The sequence below is a fragment of the Oryctolagus cuniculus genome, chromosome 7, assembly GCF_051225735.1.
Source record: "Oryctolagus cuniculus isolate XC-2025 breed Fujian yellow rabbit chromosome 7, ASM5122573v1, whole genome shotgun sequence".
Taxonomy (NCBI): Eukaryota; Metazoa; Chordata; class Mammalia; order Lagomorpha; family Leporidae; genus Oryctolagus; species Oryctolagus cuniculus.
Genome location: NC_142873.1, coordinates 63,743,382 through 63,764,157, shown reverse-complemented (window position 1 = coordinate 63,764,157; position 20,776 = coordinate 63,743,382). Strand labels below are relative to the sequence as shown.

Sequence of the window (20,776 nt, the reverse complement as noted above, 5' to 3'; positions counted from 1 at the left end):
ATTCAAATATCTTGCACTCCTCTGCAGTTTTCCTTGTCAGTTCTCTAAATTCGATCAATGGTGTAGTCCATAATTCCGTGTAATGACCATCATTATAACTCTGGTATACTTTAATGAGAATTCGTTATATTGGGATTGCTGTTGTGTCAGGAGATAGTAACAGGTTCACATACATTTTCTTAGTGTCCATTTTTTTCATGTGCAAATGTGTGGTCACCCTTTATTTCATGGTTGCAGTAAAGTAAAACGTGGCTTAGGGCAGAGTACCCAAGACTATATGGATTAGAGGAATAGCATTGGTAGGTTACCAGCAACAGGAAGCCTGATCTCAGGGAGCATTCGAATTTCAGTTTTAATGTTAAAAGTTGACACGTAATTTTCATTCAGTTTAAACTCAAAACAATCTGTTAATTCCAGGTGCTTGAGACTATGTTGTTCTTGATAAATAAACTGCTGTGTATCTGAGACTATGCAGTGAAGTTAATTTCTGACCTAGTGGATTTTACACTGATTCGCGTGTAATACCTGTGTCTTTGCCCATGAGTGTGTGTTTCCTCTTAAGGTCTGAAACAGTTGAAAAACGCAAGTAGAAAAGGTAGATTTGCATCGTTCTGACAACTTTTCAGATTATTAATTGTCAAATTGGTGGAAGTTTTTGAAAGTATTATCTGAATTACTAATGAATCTGAGAAAAAGCAGAAGACTATAGTAGCCACAACATATGCTTCCTCGTGATTTCTTTTCTTTTTAGCTTAAGATTTCAAAATGTGCGGAAGATAGTACAGTCTTTACATTACAAGGAAGAGGCAGATTCAAATCTGTAGTTTATACATGTTTAGACAAACTGCTAATTATTGCTTCATAGGAACTCAAATATTCAACACTTTGCCTAATAGAAAATATCACAAATTGCAGCTGTATGATAACATTTTATGAATTGAATATAATGAAAATTGCACTTGCATGCATAAAGCAATTATTATAAATTACTTTGCTATGGAAACACAATTCAACCATCTGTTGGCATTTCATAGTCTCTGTGGCTTAGTTCATTTTAAGATGGTATATTATTTAAATATAGTGAATTCCTTTTATAAGATTGTTTAAAGATAGTGAAATTCCATATTTAAACTGTTTTATGTGAACTGAAGGGTCTGTAATGGCATTTCCCAAATTTGCAGGCTTTTTTTCCTTTTTGAATTAAGAAGTAGCTCATTATTGGCCTGTGAATAGGAAATAAATGATTAAGCAGATGCACTTTTGGAAACACCTGGATTCCACATACTGGCATTTGTTTAGGTCTGGCTAGTGATCTGTAAATACAAAAGTTGCCAGTTCGACTTACCAGTGACTTGTACCCGTAGTTGTATAGGCTCCATTATCAGTTAACCAGAAGTACTTTTAAACAGTAATTTTTATTTCCTCTTAGAATTAGTGCCATATTATTCTGCTTCACGGCCTGTTAACTCACCCTCAGCTATTTTTATATGTGCATTTTAAATTGTGCGTTTTACTATGGAGCTTTTAGTTTTAAAGCAGTGTATAATATTCGCCTTTGGGACAAATTCTCTTCTGTTACAGAAAGTAACTGCAAATGCAGATGTAATGGCTATAAAAAGATGTAAGAAAATAGAAAATTCTTATGGAATGAAAATTTACTCCTTTGGTTGTAATTTTGAATATTTTCCCAGAGAGCCAAGTTATCATTATCACTTAATGCAACTAAACAAAAGATGCTAAATTCTTCTAATATAATGAGCAAATTGAGAAGCACGGGCCCTTGCCAATAATGCTGGGTTTCCCTCCAGCTAGCGAAAGCTAAGACATGTAGAAGGAATTTGGAGACTTTTAGGGTCTCTTTGCCAAGAGACAAAAGGCATATGGGAAAAAAAAAAAAGGCATATGGATAATTGTCATTTCCTTGTCATTGTTATAAAAGTACTCATTTTCCCCATTGTTCTCCTTGAGATTTTTCTAGCACTGCAGTATATGAGAAATGTTTAGATCTAGCTGCTTGCTCTCAGTTTTGTCAAGATGGAAATGTATGTTTTGAAGTGAAAACCTGTAACTCACCTGCAATACACACACATCTGCCTTTTTACGGAAGAGTTAAATCCTTCATACCGAAATCCCCCCCAACATGAGTGATTTTCCTGGTTTGCTGATTGCAGCAACACAGCTGAGTACAGTTATCCATATTATACCAATTTACTGTATATTGTATCACACCCCAAAATATCAACATATCATATATTTCATAGTGCATTGATTCTGGGACAATAACTCTTACTCTTATTGTTTCCAAAAGGGTGTTGGTGCCAGAAGAGAAGAATGATTGATGGGAAACAGACACCAGACTAGTGACACTCATCCTTTTGCTTCAGATACTGATATCTCAACACGTCTGAGCATCCCTTGTGAGCCGTGAACACTGAGGATCATTCAGGGTTATTGGATGTACAATGGGAGAGCCATCACTTTGCTAAATTATTATCTGCTACTGGACATATTTTACAAAAACCAAACCAGACCGGAGTCTAACAGATGTGTTCTAGGACAAAATAAAAAAAAAAAAAAAGGAAGCTGTGAGTTGTTGCTAACGCTTAATCCACAAGTATGTTAGGCCTCTACCAGTGTCCTCAATAAACCTGAACATGCACAGTGTTTAACCCAGCGCATTTGGTTTTGGAATCTGCTTTGAGATCTCTTCCTCATCTATTTTTTTTAAATATATGGACCTACCTATATAGAGGCTTATATATTTATGTAAGATAGAGACAGGTCAAAAATAAACCACGGAGACTGCAAAGAGTTTAGAGATGTATTTGTCAAGATTCCTGTCGATCCATGCCCTTTGGGTCACCGTGTCCTCAGTGATGCAGCCCTACCCTTTGGTGTGGGGGCATTACGACGTGTGTAAGACGCAGATTTACACAGAAGAAGGAAAAGTTTGGGATTACATGGCCTGTCAGCCTGAATCCACGGACATGACAAAATACCTGAAAGTGAAGCTGGACCCTCCGGATATTACCTGTGGAGATCCTCCTGAGACCTTCTGTGCAATGGTGAGAAAACCCTTTTGTTTAGACTATTTCAGAGAATGGGGTCACATACTGTATGCATACAGATGTGGTCAATGTGAAGATTCAGCTCAAGCCATGTGCTGAATCCACAGGTGGTAGATTTGGGCTAAGAGGCCAGCATCATTCTCGATGGAGGTTTGCACCTTCTGGAGTTATTGTTTGCACAGGGTGACTGATGCACTGCTTCCCTGAAAACCAAAAGTTTCACTGAGGCAAGTGAAGTACATGTATATTAGAAAAAGTCCAATTAAAGGTTACATTTTGGATAAGTATGATTAGACCCTGTGTGTTTTGCTGAGGATAAAGTCCATCGGCAAAACCAGTTTTAAAAACATAAGAGTTTCTTAACACACCTGTGTAAGGTCTTTCCCAAAATCCATCGTTCAGGGTTAGATTAGAATTCATGGTTTTCTTCATCTGGAGCTATGGTGATTTGGAATTCCTTGATTAGACGACTAGTGAGCAGAAGAGAGAACAACTTAAGTCTTCCAGAAAAGTCTTTTGCCAACTCACATGGCCCCTGATTTTCAAGAATCACTGTTTTCTATGGGTACTTTACTGATGAATGTTGGACTGTTGAAAACATATTTGCTGAAAAGCAGTGGCCTGGGGCATACCCATTCAGGTAGGATGCTTCTGTAAGCATAGTTACACAATTCATTGTTCTCATGCTCCATCAAAATCTTCTGGATGCAAAGTTAAATATATAGAAAGATAATAGTGGAGAAACATTGAATTTCCATTATGGCCATAGCTATAACCTATAAGGTATTGGTGAAGAGATTGGTGATTAAAATGCTTCAGATTCGTGTGCTAAAGAATTTAGGTAGTGTGTTCATTTGGTATATGTGGTGCTTTTTATTATAGGTGGTCTATAATTGATTCAGGAACTGAGATCCCATTTTTCTTCACATAACAGATATCATCGCATGGCAGATTTTAATAGTATTCTTACCTGATTTTATTATCTTGAACCTGGCCTGGCATTTCCAGGATAGTGAAACTATTAATCAAGGTAGCATCTGTTCCCAGTCCCCAGTGAGTTAAATTAGCATAAGATCATCTTAGCCCTAGCACTAGAGAAAAGGTTTTGTAACAGGAAACAATTTTGAGCAATAAAGAGTGTTTTCACCTAAAAGCTAAGGGCCTGCCATTTTTCAGAAGTGCCTTTGGGGACTGGTTTGAATTATCGTCTAAACCTGATTTTGTGGAGAGTGAGAAAAAGAGCTTGGCTATTAGGTGTCACTATGACTAAAGTGCCAGAAAGACTGAATATTTCAAAGGGAGGCCGGTCTCTCTGGGAAACTGGTATGTGCTTTGCAAAGAAGTTGCATTTTAGGAACCAGAGACTTTCAGAGAAGTTTATTGAAACACATTAGCAAAACTCTAATAAATCTGTAAAAGAGCCAGGACATTTGTTGGATTATATAAAATCTTAAATAATTTCTCATAAAAAGTCAAATTTAAGCTCTCATTGCAAATCTGGGGTGAAACTGCTGTCCAGGTGATAGGTTCTTCTACTCCTTACAGCAGAGGACAAGCTCTGGGCCAATTCTTCCTATTGTTAGCAACACTCTAGCTCTATATATTGGTTTACATGACACTTGTAACAGTATGCTTCCCTAGGAATTGCTTAATAATTTACAGGTCTAAATAAAATTGCAAGTGTCCTTTTCCAGGATACTGTTTCCACTTGCGTAAGCTCTGGACAGTGTGTTCAAGGTGTGATTTGTACAGGCAGCTCCCCTGATCTCATCCTCTGGCCAGAGAATACTTGCTTGGCACTGCTCCTCTCTGTTGTGTGGAGGAGTTGACTTGGTGTTTGCAGCATGCCTCTTACACCCATCCCAAGTGGGAAAGGGCACACTACAGAACTTCCTAGCTTGCCTTTCACTGGGACATGGTCTGTCTTACACAAGCCAGTTCCCACCTATCCACTGACAAAGTGGTGTCAGGGACCAAATGAGAAACAAAAGCTACCACGATATCCCTTGGCTTTCTCAAGTGCAGCAACGTGTGTGCTTTATGTATTCGCCTGAAATGCCACAGGTCAGTCTCAAAAAGCTAAGTCTTGGCATGGTGCAGATATTCAGAAACCATGGTGGATTTAAACTTGCAATGAGCAGAATGGTTTTCTAAGGGAGAGTGTGAGGTTTGTGGGATGTTATCTATGCATCCTTAATTTGTATTCCTTAATATCCATATGATTGGCATAGAAAACTTAATAATCTACCTTTATGTGTACACTTCGGGATTGTTTTTGTGCCTATTCTAGGCAAAGTCAATAACAATGGACTAATATAGCAGCATTTCCTTTCTGCAGTTTTGGATTTTCCATAAAACTTGGTGGTGTAAGGGTTCCTGACACAAGACTGTAAAAGCGTCTCAGGATGCTGTCAGAGCAGAGCCGGTTAGGTGCTCCTTAGTGCAAGGTCTAATGGGGATCCATAAATTCATTTGTGTTATGACTTTGGCGTTCTTGCTGCCTTGACACTTGTATCCATACCTGCTCCCTTAGAGTCGTTATGGCCTATTACATCAGGGTAGCTGCCAGATGAGCACGCTCACTACTTAGCCACAATATGTAAATGTTTGCTGCAAAGTGGTTTCACTTGCTCAGCTAGTGACACCCTTATTAGCTGTGCCTATAGCTATTCTGAGCACTGACAGGACATTTGGTCAGAGAAATATCCTATAATTCCCATAGCCGATTAATTTAATGTAGCGATGAAGTTCATTGGCATTGCGTTAAGAGGCTGTGTTGCCACTTTTTGACTTTGCTCATTTTTGCATGCCAGTGACTGTCCATGAGTGTTGCATTTATTTTAATATACAGTGAAATTTTAAGGGGAAAATGTGCTTATGATTACCTTCAACTATAGAGCTCTGCCTGCTAACCTGGATGACACACTTAATAAATCTTCAATATCAAGCAATTTTAAGTTGTATATTAATTGTATTGGCATATATAAACATTAGTTTTCTGGGAGAATTATACCATTTCTATTTATCATCATTTTAGAGCTAAGAATATGAGGGTACAGGAAGGTTAATTTTTTTCCAGACTGGGATAATGTACTTGTAAAAGACATATTAAAAGCTTCAGGTAGCATAACTTAGCCAGAAAACACAGATTATCTAGTGATGACAGTTTGTTTCAACATGCTTAAGAGCAGATAGGATGTTCAGAACCTGGATGTAAAGTTGAAGTGACAACACAAAGCTATGGTTTGTTCTTTCTGTTTAGACAAACTTAGCTGTCACCTCTTCATGCAACACCCCAGTGGCTTAAAAATGGCAAAATTATCTCCAGCCTGAAGCTTATTTTCTAGATAAGTTAAACAGAAGCTTTGAAAAGAAGCCTACAGATGAAAGAAGTCATGTGCGTTTGTACGATTTATGGTGCAGAAGTGCTGATGGCTGTGGAAATGTGAACCCTTGAGTGCTGCCATAGATTTCAAAGCCAATCAAAACTAAATTAGGAAAAAAAGATTATTAAAAAGGCTTCTGTGCATGTAATTTTGGCATAATATTATGAGGTGGACATTAAATGTTTTCCTTGGAGACTTTCAGCATCATTAATGCAGCATGCCTTTAATTACAAGTAGACTCATATTACTAAAAAAAAGGAGAAAATAAAGTACTCTAAGGTGTAGTTAGCAATACCCTCATTATGTTTACTGGAATAATTAAAAGAAAGGGTATAATTTTTCTAAATAAAATGTCAGAATTGGAAATGAAAATTGATTTTCTGTAGGAAATTTACTAATATGTGCCTGTACTCTTGATAGACATTTATTCATGTAGCTTAACAGGTCTATTAATGATCGTTCCATATTGTGCTATTTCTAGATATACTTCTATTAAAAAACTTTAATTATTATAAGCTTTGTGGATAGAGCATATTTCATTATGTTCAAATGAAATTTACAAAAATAGTGGAAAGCCTTTGTGTATTATGATTCCAGGGAAACCTGTGAGATGAGGGAATGGTAATGTATGGTCCCAAGACTATCCATAGCTTAAGTTTCTGATTTGACATCAGCTCAGATTGCCATCTGGTGGCTATCAGGTGGCCTTTGAGGAATTAATTTGATAAACTTGGTTAGGTTTTTAATGACAAGGAATTAATATCAATTTTCCAAAAACTGGAAATGGCACTGACTTACATAATAGTCAAATGATCTTATATTCACATGAAACATAACTCAGTAAATGAATGAAGTTTTAATAACAGTGACATCTTTCATTTGAACTGATTTATTCTTTAATTATGCTAGAATGGAATTTTTAAAAGCCTTCAGTTCTTTCATCATTAACGCTTCATCATTACTAGTTCATTATTTAGACTTATTTCTTAGAAAAGTTTAATTCATGTTTGTAATAAATTAAGTTCCATGGAGATCAGTCTTTCTAATGTATCACTAAATCAGGTATTTCCTTGTTGAGGAGCCTGCAATAGTTCCTTATTATCTACTGCATCAAATCTAAGGAAGTCTATTTTTTTTTTTAAAAACCTGGCTGCATATAGCCTGATTTCCCACTACTTCCCATTTTGATCCTATGGCATCTCCAGAAAATATAAAGCTACAATAATTGGAGAGAAATTACTGGATTTATGTTAAAACTGTACAGGCACTGTAGCAATCATGGTTTATGGGAGAGGCCTTGAGAGGGAGCTGACAAAGATTATAGCAGGGCTAATAAAACCTAAAACCACCTCATGTCATTCATTATTCCTAGATAGTGTTCTCTATGTGTACAAATGTTCTGATATCTGTTGTGATAAAGTTTCACAGCATGACCCAGAGTACTGTGCCAGAGTGAAGTGAACATTGTTGCTGCTCTCAAAGGAAGTAAAGGTGGTGTATACCCAAGAGGAGGGAGAATGGAGAAGTAAGACCAGCACTCCAAATTTAAGGCGAAATATGATTTTGCAGCATGTTCAAGGGCTACTTGGGAAATATCATCTAATAGTCAAGTGCCTAATGTTAGAAATTGATGAGTCAAGCAAATGTGCAGCATTAAGTGATAGCCTTGGAGCCTAGTGGATGGTGGAATGGAGAATGACTTCTTTTCTTTTTTTTAACATTGCCTATTTTATTTTATTTTTTTAACTTTTATTTAGCAAATATAAATTTCCAAAGTACAGCTTATGGATTACAATGGCTTCCCCCCACCCATAACTTCCCTCCCACCCGCAACCCTCCCAATTCCTGCTCCCTCTCCCATTCCATTCATGAGAATGACTTCTTAAAACCATCAAACCTGATATTGATATTATATGTTTCTAAGATTAAAAAAAAAGGATCATCTATGTGGAGCTCTAGTTTTACTTAAAAATAAGGGGAAACAATTAGCTGAATGCAAAATGTTAAGACTTCAACATAATGATGGCCTTGTAGTTGACTATTTTGTGTTACTTTCTTTAGTCCTCCAAGAAGTAACCTGGTCTGCTCTTAATCTAGAAAAACATCACTTGAAAAATGTGAGAAGCAGTGTCCTTTTTTTTTTTTAAAGATTTATTTATTTATTTGAAAGTCAGAGTTACACACAGAGAGAAAGAGAAGCGAGAGTGAGAAAATGAGGTCTTCCATCCACTGATTCACTCCCCAGTTGGCCGCAACGGCCAGAGCTGCGTCGACCTGAAGGCAAGAGCCAGGAGCTTCTTACAGGTCTCCCAGGTGGGTTCAGGGGCCCAAGGAGTTGGGCCATTTTGTACTACTTTCTCAGGCCATAGCAGAGAGCTGGTCAGAAGTGGAGCAGCCAGGACTCGAACTGGCACTTATTATGGCACACTGGCCCCAAGAAGCAGTGTCTTAAAATATCAGTCTATCCATGCTGTTTTGGGGTCTCCTTGGCAAATTCTGCAGGCTTCTCTAAGGCCTGTTTGTTTTCTTTGGGTTATTTTTTCATGTGAGTTTTAGTCTGGTATATTCCTCTGATTTTAAGGTCTAATGTCCTCACACAAGAAGCTTCTCACCTCATATCACCTCCTATGTCTACAAGGATAAGCAGATTATATTTTTTTGATTTAGAATAGTCTGGAACATCTCTTCATCCTGACTTCACACACCCTTCAAGGTTTAGCTCAAACTAGTTTCTCTGTATACTTCTTGCTAATTCTAGCTCAGAGCATTTTCCTGACCTTTTAACTCCGTTAGCTCACTCACTCACCTGTCTATCTATCTAGCATCGATCTTTTTAAAAATTTTTTTAAAAGATTTATTTATTTATTTGAAAGTCAGAGTTACATAGAGAGAAGAGAGGCAGACAGAGAGAGAGAGAGAGAGAGAGAGGTCTTCCATCCGATGGTTTACTCCCCAAATGGCCGCAACAGCTGGAGCTGCACCAATCCAAAGCCAGGAGCCAGGAGCTTCTTCCGATCTCCCATGTGGATGCAGGGGCCCAAGGACTTGGGCCATCTTCTATTGCTTTCCCAGGCCATAGCAGAGAGCTGGAAAGGAAATGGAGCAGCCAGGTCTCAAACCAACACCCATATGGGATGCTGGCACTTCAGGCTAGGGCGTTAACCACCTGCGCCACAGCGCCAGCCCCTCTAGCATCTATCTTTATACATCTATATACCTAGACAGATATATAGAGAGACAAAGTATTTCAAAAGGTCATGGATCATTGCTATTCAATATAGTCCTGGAAGTTTTAGCCAGAGCCATTAGGCAAGAAAAAGAAATCAAATGGATACAAATTGGGAAGGAGGAAGCAAATGATATATATCTATTTGCAGATTACATGATTCTATATATAGAGGATCCAAAAGAGACTATTGCAACTCATAGAAGAGTTTGATAGACTAGCAGGATAAAATAATCAATGCACAAAAATCAATAACCTTTGTATACACAGACAATGCCACAGCTGAGAAAGAATTTCTAAGATCAACCCCACTCACAATAGCTACCAAAAAAATTAAATACCTTGAAATAAACTTAACTAAGGATGTCAGTCTGTACAATAAGAATTATAAAACATTAAAGATAGAAATAGAAGAAGATACAAAAAATTGGAAAAATCTCCCATGTTCACGGATTGGAAGAATCAATATCATCAAAATGTCCATACTACTAAAAGCAATTTACAGATTCAATGCAATACCAATCAAAATACAAAGGATGTTCTTCTCAGATATAGAAAAAACATTGCTGAAATTCATATGGAAACACAGGAGACCCCAGGTAACTAAAGCAATCTTATACAACAAAAACAAAGCCAAAGGCATCAGAATACCATATTTCAAGACATACTATAGGACAGTTATAATCAAAACAACCTGGTACTGATACAAAAACAGATGGATAGACCAATGAAACAGAATACAAATGCCAGAAATCAACCCACACATCTATAACTGACTTATCTTTGACAAAGGATCTAAAATCAACCCCTGGAGCAAAGAAAGTCTGTTCAAGATTTTAAATGGTGCTGGGAAAACTGGATCTCCACATGCAGATATATGAAGCAAGACCCCTACATTACACCTTACACAAAAATCCATTGAGAATAAATCAAAGACCTAAATCTATGACCCAATACCACCAAATTATTAGAGAACATTGGAGAAACCTTGAAAGACGTTGGCATAGGCAAAGAGTTCTTGGGAAAGACACCAGATGCACAGGCAATCAAAGCCAAAATTGACAAATGAGATACATCAAATTGAGAAGCTTCTGCACTGCAAAAGAAACACTCAGCAATTGTGGGGAGCAACTGAGACTAGACTAAATTACTGGAACTAGGACTAACTCTATGCATCTGCTCTCCCACAATATGGCGCTGAAAGACCGCAAACAACTTCTACGCAGCTGCCTTGCCAATTCGACTGATAAACTGCAGGAGTTGATCCTGCTCCTGATTGGAGGAGAGCAGCATACTCGGCATGTGGGCAGCAGAGCATGGATTGGTGGAAGAGGACTATAAAGGAAGAGAGAGACAATATGCACCAAGCAACATCTGAGGAACATCTGAGCAGCCCCTGAGAGAGCCGGCTGGCGGTGTGCCGCTCCTCCGCGGAAGCGGGGAAAGCGGAGGGTGTGCCGCCCCTCTGTGGAGGCGGGGGGGGGGGGGGGGGGGCGGGCGGCAGCTAACCCGGGACGGCGTCGTTCCTCGGCGAGTGAAGGAACAGCAGCTAACCCGGGAAGAGCCGGGCAAAGAGAACAGCACAGGGTCCGGTGTCGTTCCTCCGCAAATGGGGGAGCGACAGCAATGTGAAGAGGCAACTAAAATAATAGGAGAAATTATATGCAGACTATGCAACTGATTAATAACCAGAATCTATAAAGAGATCAAGAAACTCAACAACAACAAAACAAGCAATCCAGTTAAGAAATGGGCAAAGGACTTAAACAATTATGTTGCAAAAGAAGAAATTCAAATGGTCAACAGGTACATGAAAAAATGCTCAGGATCACTAGCATTAGGGAAATACAAATCAAAACCACAATGAGGTTTCACCTCACCCCTGTTAGAATGGCTTTCATACAGAAATCAACAAACAACAAATGCTGGCAAGGATGTGGGGGAAAAGGTCCCCTAATCCACTGTGATACAGTGGTACAGCCACTATGGAAGACAGGATGGAGCTATTTCAGAAATCTGAATATGGAGCTACCATATGACCCAGCCATCCCACTCCTGGGAATTTACCCAAGGGAAATGAAATCAGTATATGAAAGAGTTATCTGTACCCCTATATTTATTTCAGCTCAATTCACAATAGCTAAGACTGGATAAAGAAATTACAGGATTTGAAAACCATGGAATACTACATAGTGGCAAAAAATGAAATCCTATAGTTTGCAACAAAATGGATGCAACTGGAAAATATTATACTTAGGGAAATAAGCCAGTACCAAAAGGACAGATACCATGTATTCTCCCTGATCTCTGAAAACAAATAGAGCACTTTGAGATGCAATGACTTTGAATAGCCCTTGTCTCAACTCTTGAGGAACATGTTTTTTTTGTTTGTTTGTTTTGTTTTTTTCATACTATTTGCTGAACTCTTTATTAGTATAGAGTTAATCGTATGTGTATGAAGTTAATTGAAAATAGGTCTTAGTAAAAAATAAGAAAGGGAATAGAGAGGGATGAGGAAGAGGCTTAAGAGTGTGGGTGGGAGGGCAGGTACCGTGGGAAGAATCACCATGTTCCTAAAGTTTTACTTATGAAATGCATGAAATTTGCATTCTTTAAATAAAAGGTCTCTGGAGGAAAAAACTAAAAAAAAAGTTGTAAAAAGGCAATTAGTAAAATCTAACATTCAATTTCTGCTTCATATTTTACAATGAAATAAATCACATATGACTTTAGAAAGTAATCTACCTAAAATATATAAAACTATAAGAAAGAAAACTAAATGAAATAAACATAGATGATGTCAGATGAGAAAGAATATCCTAGGAAGAAAAGCTATTAAAGAAACCACAGATGTACTGCAAAACTGAAAAAAAAGTTATAGAAAGTGTGGATTATGAAAAAACTGTACCTATTTCAAAATTCTTTGCACATAAATGAACTTACCTTTAAATTATATTTTCCATGAACTTTTTTAAGTACCGTTGTATAGTATTTATACCTGCATATACCCTCTACTGTACCTCATTATATCTTATTGATTTATATACTCACATACATGTTTGTTTCTGTATTCTGGCACTTTAAGTGGACCACATTTTATTTTTTTCTTTTTATTCTTTTAAAGATTTTTAAGATGAACACATTTCATGCACTTCATATTTACAGATTTAGGAGCATAGTGTTCCTTTCACCCAACCCCTCCCTCCCACCAATGCTAGCACTCTCTTTCCTCCTCCCTTTCTTATTCTTTTAATTTTTACAATGATCTACTTTTAGTTAATTTTGTACTCGTAAGATTAACTCTACACTTAAAGAGCTCAACAAGTAGAAGAAAAAAATATTGTTCCTCAAAAGTAGAGATAAGGGCTGTAAACTATCATTGAATCTCAAAATGTCATTTTCATTCATATATATTACACTTTTTTGGTACTCTATTAGTTACTACAGATCACAGAAAATATACGGTATTTGTCTTTTGGGGACTGGCTTATTTCAGTAAGTATAGTGGTTTCCAGTTGTATCCATTTTGTTGCAAAAGACAGAATTTCATTTTTTATGACTGAATAATATTCCATATTACATATATATCACAATTTCTTTATCCAGTCATCAGTTGATGGACATCTGGGTTGATCCCAAATCTTAGCTATTGTGAATTGAGCAGCAATAAATCTGGGGATACAGATAACTCTTTCATTAGCTGATTTTATTTCCCTGGGTAAATTCTCAGGAGTGGGATAGCTCGGTCATAAATTAGATCTATTTTCTGATATCTACAGTATCTCCATACTGTCTTCCACAATGGTTATACTAGTTTACATTCCCAATGACAGTGAATTGTGGTACTTTTTCCCCATACCCTCTTCCAGCATTTGTTGTTTGTTGATTTCTATATGACACCCATTCTAACTGGAGTGAGGTGAAACCTCATTGTGGTTTTGATTTGTATTTCCCTAATGGCTAGTGGTCATGAGCATTTTTTCATGTGTCAAATCCCATAGTTGTGTTTTTTTTTGTTTGTTTGTTTTTTTTTTTTTTGCCAGGCAAAGTTAGTGAGAAGTTAGACAGTGAGAGAGAGAGAGACAGAGAGTTATAGACAGTGAGAGAAAGAGAGAAAGGTCTCTTCCTTCTGTTGGTTTACTCCCCTAATGGCCGCTATGGCCAGTGCTGCACTGATCCGAAGCCAGGAGCTGGGTACTTCTTCCCAGTCTCCCATGCAGATACAGGGACCCAAGCTCTTGGGCCATCCTCCACTGCCCTCCCGGGCTACAGCAGAGAGATAGACTGGAAGAAGAGCAACCGGGATAGAATCCTGCAACCCAACCAGGACTAGAACCTGGGGTACTGGCACTGCAGGCGGAGGATTAGCTAAGTGAGCCACTGTGCCAGCCCCATAGTTTGTTTTGTTGTTGTTGAGTTTCTTGAGCTCTGTATAGATTTTGGATATTAATCTTTATCAGTTGCATAGTTTACAAATATTTTTCCCATTCTGTTGGTTGCCTCTTCACTGAGTGTTTCTTTTGCAACGCAGAAGCTTGTTAGCTTGATATAATCCCATTTATCTATTTTTACTATCATTGCCTGTGCTTCTGGGGTATTTTCCACAAAGGCTTTGCCTATGCCAGTATCTTGCAGACTTTCCCCAATGTTCTCCTCTAGTAATTTGGTGGAGCAGCTCATAGATTTAAATTCTTGATACATTTTGAGTTGATGTTTGTATGAAGTGTAAGGTAGGCGTATTATTTCACACTTCTGTGGAATGTGGAAATCTAATTTTCTCAGCACCATTTGTTGAAGAGACTGTCCTTTCTCAAGGAATTGATTTTAGCTCCCTTGTCAAAGATTAGTTAGTTGTTCTGTGCGGATTGATTTCTGTAGTTTTTATGCTGTTCCATTGGTCTACTTGTCCATTTTTGTGCCATTACCAAGCTGTTTTGATATAACTGCCCCGTAATATGTCTTGAAATCTGATATTGTGGTGCTTCTGGCTTTGCATTTGTTGTTTTATATTTCTTTAGCTATTCATGGTCTCTTGTGTTTTCATATGAATTTTAGAACCTTTTATTATAGATCTGAGAAGAATGTCATTGGTATTTTGATTGAGATCACATTGAATCTGTAAATTACTTTGGATAGTACAGACATTCGATGATATTAATTCTTCTAATTCATGAACATGGAAGATTTTTCCACTTTTTGTGTCTTCTACTTCTTTCTTTAATGTCTTGTAATTTTTATCATAGAGATTTATTACCTCCTTGGTGAAATTTATTTCAAGGTATTTAACTTTTTTATAGCTACTTTTAATGGTACTGATCTTACAAATTCTTTCTCCACTATGGCATTGTCTGTGTATACAATGTCTATTGATTGATTTTATATCCTGCTACTTTGCCAAACTCTGGTATGAATTCCAATAGTTTCTTTATTTTATTTTATTTTTTATGTATTTATTTTTATTTTTTGACAGGCAGAGTGGACAGTGAGAGAGAGAGACAGAGAGAAAGGTCTTCCTTTGCCATTAGTTCACCCTCCAATGGCCGCCGCGGCTGGCGCACCACGCTGATCTGATGGCAGGAGCCAGGTGCTTCTCCTGGTCTCCCATGGGGTGCAGGGCCCAAGGACTTGGGCCATCCTCCACTGCACTCCCTGGCCACAGCAGAGAGCTGGCCTGGAAGAGGGGCAACTGGGACAGAATCCGGCGCCCTGACCAGGACTAGAACCCGGGGTGCTGGTGCTGCAAGGTGGAGGATTAGCCTAGTGAGCTCCGGCACCGGCCTCCAATAGTTTTTTAGTAGAGTCTTTAGCTTCTGCTATATATACAATCATGTCATCTGCAAACAGGGATAATTTGACTTCCTCCCTTCCAATTTGTATCCCTTTGATTTCTTTTTCTTGCCTAATGGACCTCGCTGAGACTTCCAGGACTACAATGAATAGCAATATTGAGGTGGGCATCCTTGTCTGGTTCTGGATCTTAGTTAAAATGTTTCCAACTTTTCCCCCATTCGATAAGATACTAGCTGTGGGTTTGTCATGAATTGCCTTGATTATGTTGAGAAATGTTCCTCTATACCCAATTTGCTTAAGGTTTTTATCATGAAATTGGATCACTACTCTTTAAATGAGATGATATGTATGAGACCCACATACTTATAATGTGTAGTAGGAATTCAGCAGAGGCTATATGTTAAACTGATTTTTTTTTTTTTGACAGGCAGAGTGGACAGTGAGAGAGAGAGAGAGAAAGGTCTTCCTTTGCCGTTGGTTCACCCTCCAATGGCCGCTGCCGCCAGCGCACCGTGCTGATCCGAAGGCAGGAGCCAGGTGCTTCTCCTGGTCTCCCATGGGGTGTAGGACCCAAGCACTTGGGCCATCCTCCACTGCACTCCCGGGCCACAGCAGAGAGCTGGCCTGGAAGAGGGGCAACCAGGACAGAATCCGGCGCCCCGACCGGGACTAGAACCCGGTGTGCCGGCGCCGCTAGGTGGAGGATTAACCTAGTGAGCCGCGGCGCCGGCCGTTAAACTGATTTTTAACCTTGAAGCATTTAACATAATCACAGGCAACAAACAGATAATAACATAGTTTTAGCTGATTAACTGTTCAATTGATTTAGTGTTTTATTATCAGAATGTTTTTCATTCCTTAATATTTTATATGAATTGTTTATGTTTATTCTGTAAGTTAGGAGACAACTAGCAAAAATTAGTTACTCTATTTGGCCAGCTTATGATGATGCTCTCAAAATAGAGATAGTAGGGGAAGACATTAAAGCTCAGTGAGTTAAGATGCCATTGGGATGCCCACATCCTATATCTGAGTCCCTGAGATCGAATCCAGTCTCCCCTTCCAATCCAGTTTCCTATTAGTGCACACTCTGGGAGGCAGCAAATGATGGCTCCAGTACCTGAGTCTCTCTCTGCCACCCACATGAAAGACCTGGATGGAGTTCCTGGTTCCTGGATTTGGCATAGCTTAGCCTTGGCTGTTGTGGGAATTTGGAGGTTGAGCCAATGTATGGGAGAGCTCTCTCGCGCTCTCTCTCTCTCTCTCTCCCCTCCCTCCCTCCCTCCTACCCTTTCTGTTCTGCTGCCTTACAAATTGAAAAAAATAGTAAAGTAAATAAAACAAAAGGGATGGTAGATGCAAAATCTACTGAGCTTTGATAGTAAAAATATCTATCTAGACAGTACAAGATGATTTTTTTCTGTCCTCATTAAAATTTAACATATTTTTAGATAAGGAATTCTTATTTATTTTAATTAATTTGACAGTGATATAAAAGCATACCCATCAACACTGAATCATTTTGCCTTGGTTTTTACAAATATCTCTCCCTAAATATGACATATATTTTGCTTTACAAAATTAGAATCATATCACATGTTTTTCATCTTTTTATCTCATTTACTATTATATTTTCCACATTTATTTATTTTATTATATATCTTTAAAATATGATTTTAATAATATAAATATTAAATTATGTAGATATGACATTTTAGTTGTTTTTCCCACTTGAAATAACTTGATGTTATTTCCGTATTTTTCCATTGGTTATAATACTGTAATGAAATTATATTGATATAGGCTTCTTTATCCAAATGGAATCTTTAGATTTTCCCAGATAGCAAACCTTCCATGTTAGAAGAATACTCTTTTAGGCTGCCGAGCTCATTATATTGCATTCAGTTGAGGCTGATGGGCAAGGCTCTTTCTCTGTATGCTCAGGATAGAATCTCTGCCAAATTCATTGGGTACTCTGGAAGTCGTGGGTGAAAATGCTGTGAGACTAAACACAGGTCCTTCTCTCTGGGCCTTTCTCTCTTTTGTTTGGACTTAAAAATAATTCCGGAGGTAGAATCAAGCAACTTTGACCACATGATGGAGAGTAAAGTCAGGAGACCTCTTTGGGAATATTAAGCTGAAGATAAGTAAATTACACTTTGTAAATCAAGCAAATGGTTTTTTCGTCTGCTTTTTAAAATTTTATTTATTTTTTATTTAAAGGAATCTATTAATACATTAGATTCTCAGGGTCATGGCAAATGTGTGATAATTACTACAACACAATTTTCATCAATTCTCATGTTAATGTGGTATTAACACAAAGAGAACAGAGTCCATGTAGTTCATAGGTGGAATTCTAAGAATATGATTTGAAACTTGCTTTATATTTATCCACTGAGAGCCTGCATTTGACCTAGGATTAAGATGCCTGCATCCCACATAGTACTATCTGAATTCAATAGGCAGCTCCTGTGCCTGACAAGTTTCCTGCTAGCCGGGACTCTGGGAGACAGTGGTTATGGTCCAAATAATTGGATCCTTTGCCCGCCATGTGCAAGACCTGGATTGAAGTTTTTAGCTCTTAGTTTTCACTTCAGCCAAATGTGGCTGTTGCAGGCATTTGGCAAGTGAACCAGAAGATGGGAATGCTCTGTCAGTCAATCTCTCTGTAGTTCTCTTCCCCTCTGTTTCTCTGCCTCTCCCATAAATAAGTAAATATTTTTTAAACTTGCCAGTGAGAAACATATCTTATATCATAACTCAGCAAACACACAGCGAACAATACTTAATACCAAAGGTAAGACCTTGCAAAGCAGTGCTGTCCCTTGCTGTGTGCTACATTCTCTCTTACTCTTTCTCCCTGTATAGTTCTTTCTCTTGTTTAACAAGTAGTTGAAAGTTGTATGCTGATTGTGATCTACAAATTTTATGCAGCACTGTTTTTGAAACTTTCATAAATGAGAAAATTATGTACATATAACTGTATGGTTCCCTGTTTTTAATTCAATATTATGGCTTTGATATTTACTCTTATATAGTATACAGTATTCTATACTATGGATTTTCCTTCGATGGTCTTCTGTTTATGTGGAAATTTAGGTTGTTTGGATTTTATACATTGAAGCTCTTCAAGGTATTGCTAAATTGTCCACCAGAAAGATAGCTAACACTTTGCCCCTCTAACAACATGTGATGAAAACCTGCTCATCGTTAGATCCTCATCAATACTAGACAGTAGATTGTTGAAATTTCTTCTAAATATAGGGCCCTAGCAGATAAATGAGGACAGGCAGTTTGTTAAAAAGGATATTGATAAAATTACCCTTATTCCCATTACACCTTTATGCAAAAGTTGTGATTTTACAAATTTGACATTGTTTAGGGACAATTTGGAAGGCGAAAATGGCATTTCATCTTTTTAAAAAAATTTTTAACTTTAATAAATATAAATTTCCAAAGTACAACTTTTGAATTATAGCAGCTTTTCCCCGCATAATCTCCCTCCCACACGCAACCATCCCATCTCCCACTCCCTCTCCCATCCCATTCTTCATCATGATTCTTTTTCAATTATCTTTATATACAGAAGATCAACTTAGTATATACTAAGTAAAGATTTCAACAGACTGCACCCACAAAGATACACAAAGTATAGAGTACTGTTTGGGTAGTAGTTTTACCATTAATTCGCCTAGTACAACACATTAAGGACACAGGTCTTACATGGGGAGCAGGTGCACAATGACTCCCGTTATTCATTTAACAATTGACACTCTTATTTATGATGTCAGTAATCACCTGAAGCTCTTGTCATGAGCTGCCAAAGCTATGGAAGCCTCTTGAGTTCACCAACTCCAATCTTGTTTAGACAAGGCCATAGTCAAAGTGGAAGTTCTCTCCTCCCTTCAGAGAAAGATACCTCCTTTGATGGCCCATTCTTTCCACTGGGTCTCACTCACAGAGATCTTTCATTTAGGTAATTTTGTTTTGCCACAGTGTCTTGGCTTTCTATGCCTGAAATACTCTCATGGGCTCTTCAGCCAGATACAAATGCCTTAAGAGCTGATTCTGAAGCAGGAGTGCTGTTTAGGGCATTTGCCATTCAATGAGTCTGCTGTGTATCCTGCTTCCCATGTAGGATCATTCTCTCCTTTTTAATTCTATCATTATTTGCAGACACTGGTCTTATTTATGTAATCCCTTTGACACTTAATCCTATCTTTTTTTTTAATCTTTTTAAAGATATGTTTTAAGTTTTTAAAGTTGTGCTTATTATTGAGAAGTTTGGTTTAGTATGTTTCTTGGCCATTTAAATTTATTTCTAACTGTAGTGCTTTTACTCCTTTGTATTTTTTGTCTCTTCTCCAACTTTTCTACTGAAAGTACCAGTTATCTACCAAAGGTGCATTATGCACTCACACATAGTTATTTGTATATCTTTAAATTTAGATATTTTGCATGAGCTCCACTTTCTGTCAGTTTAATCAATTCAAAATATGAGTGTTCATTTTGCCTGAAGAGTGGGATCTCATGTCAGAGACTTTCCATGCCTGTACTCTTGTGCAAATGCTCTGTGTTCCTGCCTGGCTTTGCATGGCAGGGAGTCGTCATCCTGGGGCCAAGGAAGATTTATCCTTGAGCCAACTTCTGTGTCTTTTTTCCTAATGTAAGCACCTGTCCTTTTCCCTTAAGCAAAGTGTCTGTTTCCACTGCAAATCAGCTATTTTGGAAACAGCTGCTTCCTGAAACATATTCTTTGTTTAAAGCTGAGGGTGTGAAATCTGCTTTGGTTTTAGTTCACCAGACCAAGGAGCAGACTGATTTTTCAGGTGCCATTTTCAAATTTCAGAATTCCTTTTCTTACGATAGAAGAAAATGATGAAAGCTGTTTCAGAAGTATGATATGGGAAAATAACTTACTGAGATTGGCAGGTTGGAAGTTTCTTCGTGTCTTGCTGGGAATAGATAGATACACATAGTGTCTGTCCCATGAAAATTAAAGATGTGAGCTGAGGAAGAAACCAGAATTGGTTTTCACTCTTTGACCTACTTTGAAGCTGACTTCTGAAATATTAAATGAAGAACTGAGATGGAGATTGCTCCAGTACAAAGAAATTGCCCTTTTGTTCCAGAGGGTTGATGCCATTGAGAGGTTTGGCTACTGACATCACCATCATGTTATATCTGCGCAGTGATTTTTCACCATCACATGTAACTTTATGTTGTTTTCCTATTGCTCACTTTCCTTCTTGGAAATGATAAAATGAAGAAATCAAAAACACTTCCCAACAACTTACAAGCAT

At 37.9% G+C, this 20,776-nt stretch overlaps 1 protein-coding gene across 4 annotated transcripts in view; it reads left to right on the top strand.

The window, feature by feature from the left end:
- Positions 1-20,776, top strand: part of NTNG1 (netrin G1) — a 397,910-nt gene that overhangs the window by 5,941 nt on the left and 371,193 nt on the right. For all 4 annotated transcript variants that reach the window (XM_089337018.1, XM_051856220.3, XM_002715818.6 and 1 more), the window contains exon 2: positions 2,309-3,065. In XM_089337018.1, coding sequence (XP_089193144.1) covers positions 2,820-3,065 — 246 coding nt within the window. In that variant the 5' untranslated portion in view covers positions 2,309-2,819. The remainder of the gene's footprint in view (positions 1-2,308; positions 3,066-20,776) is intronic.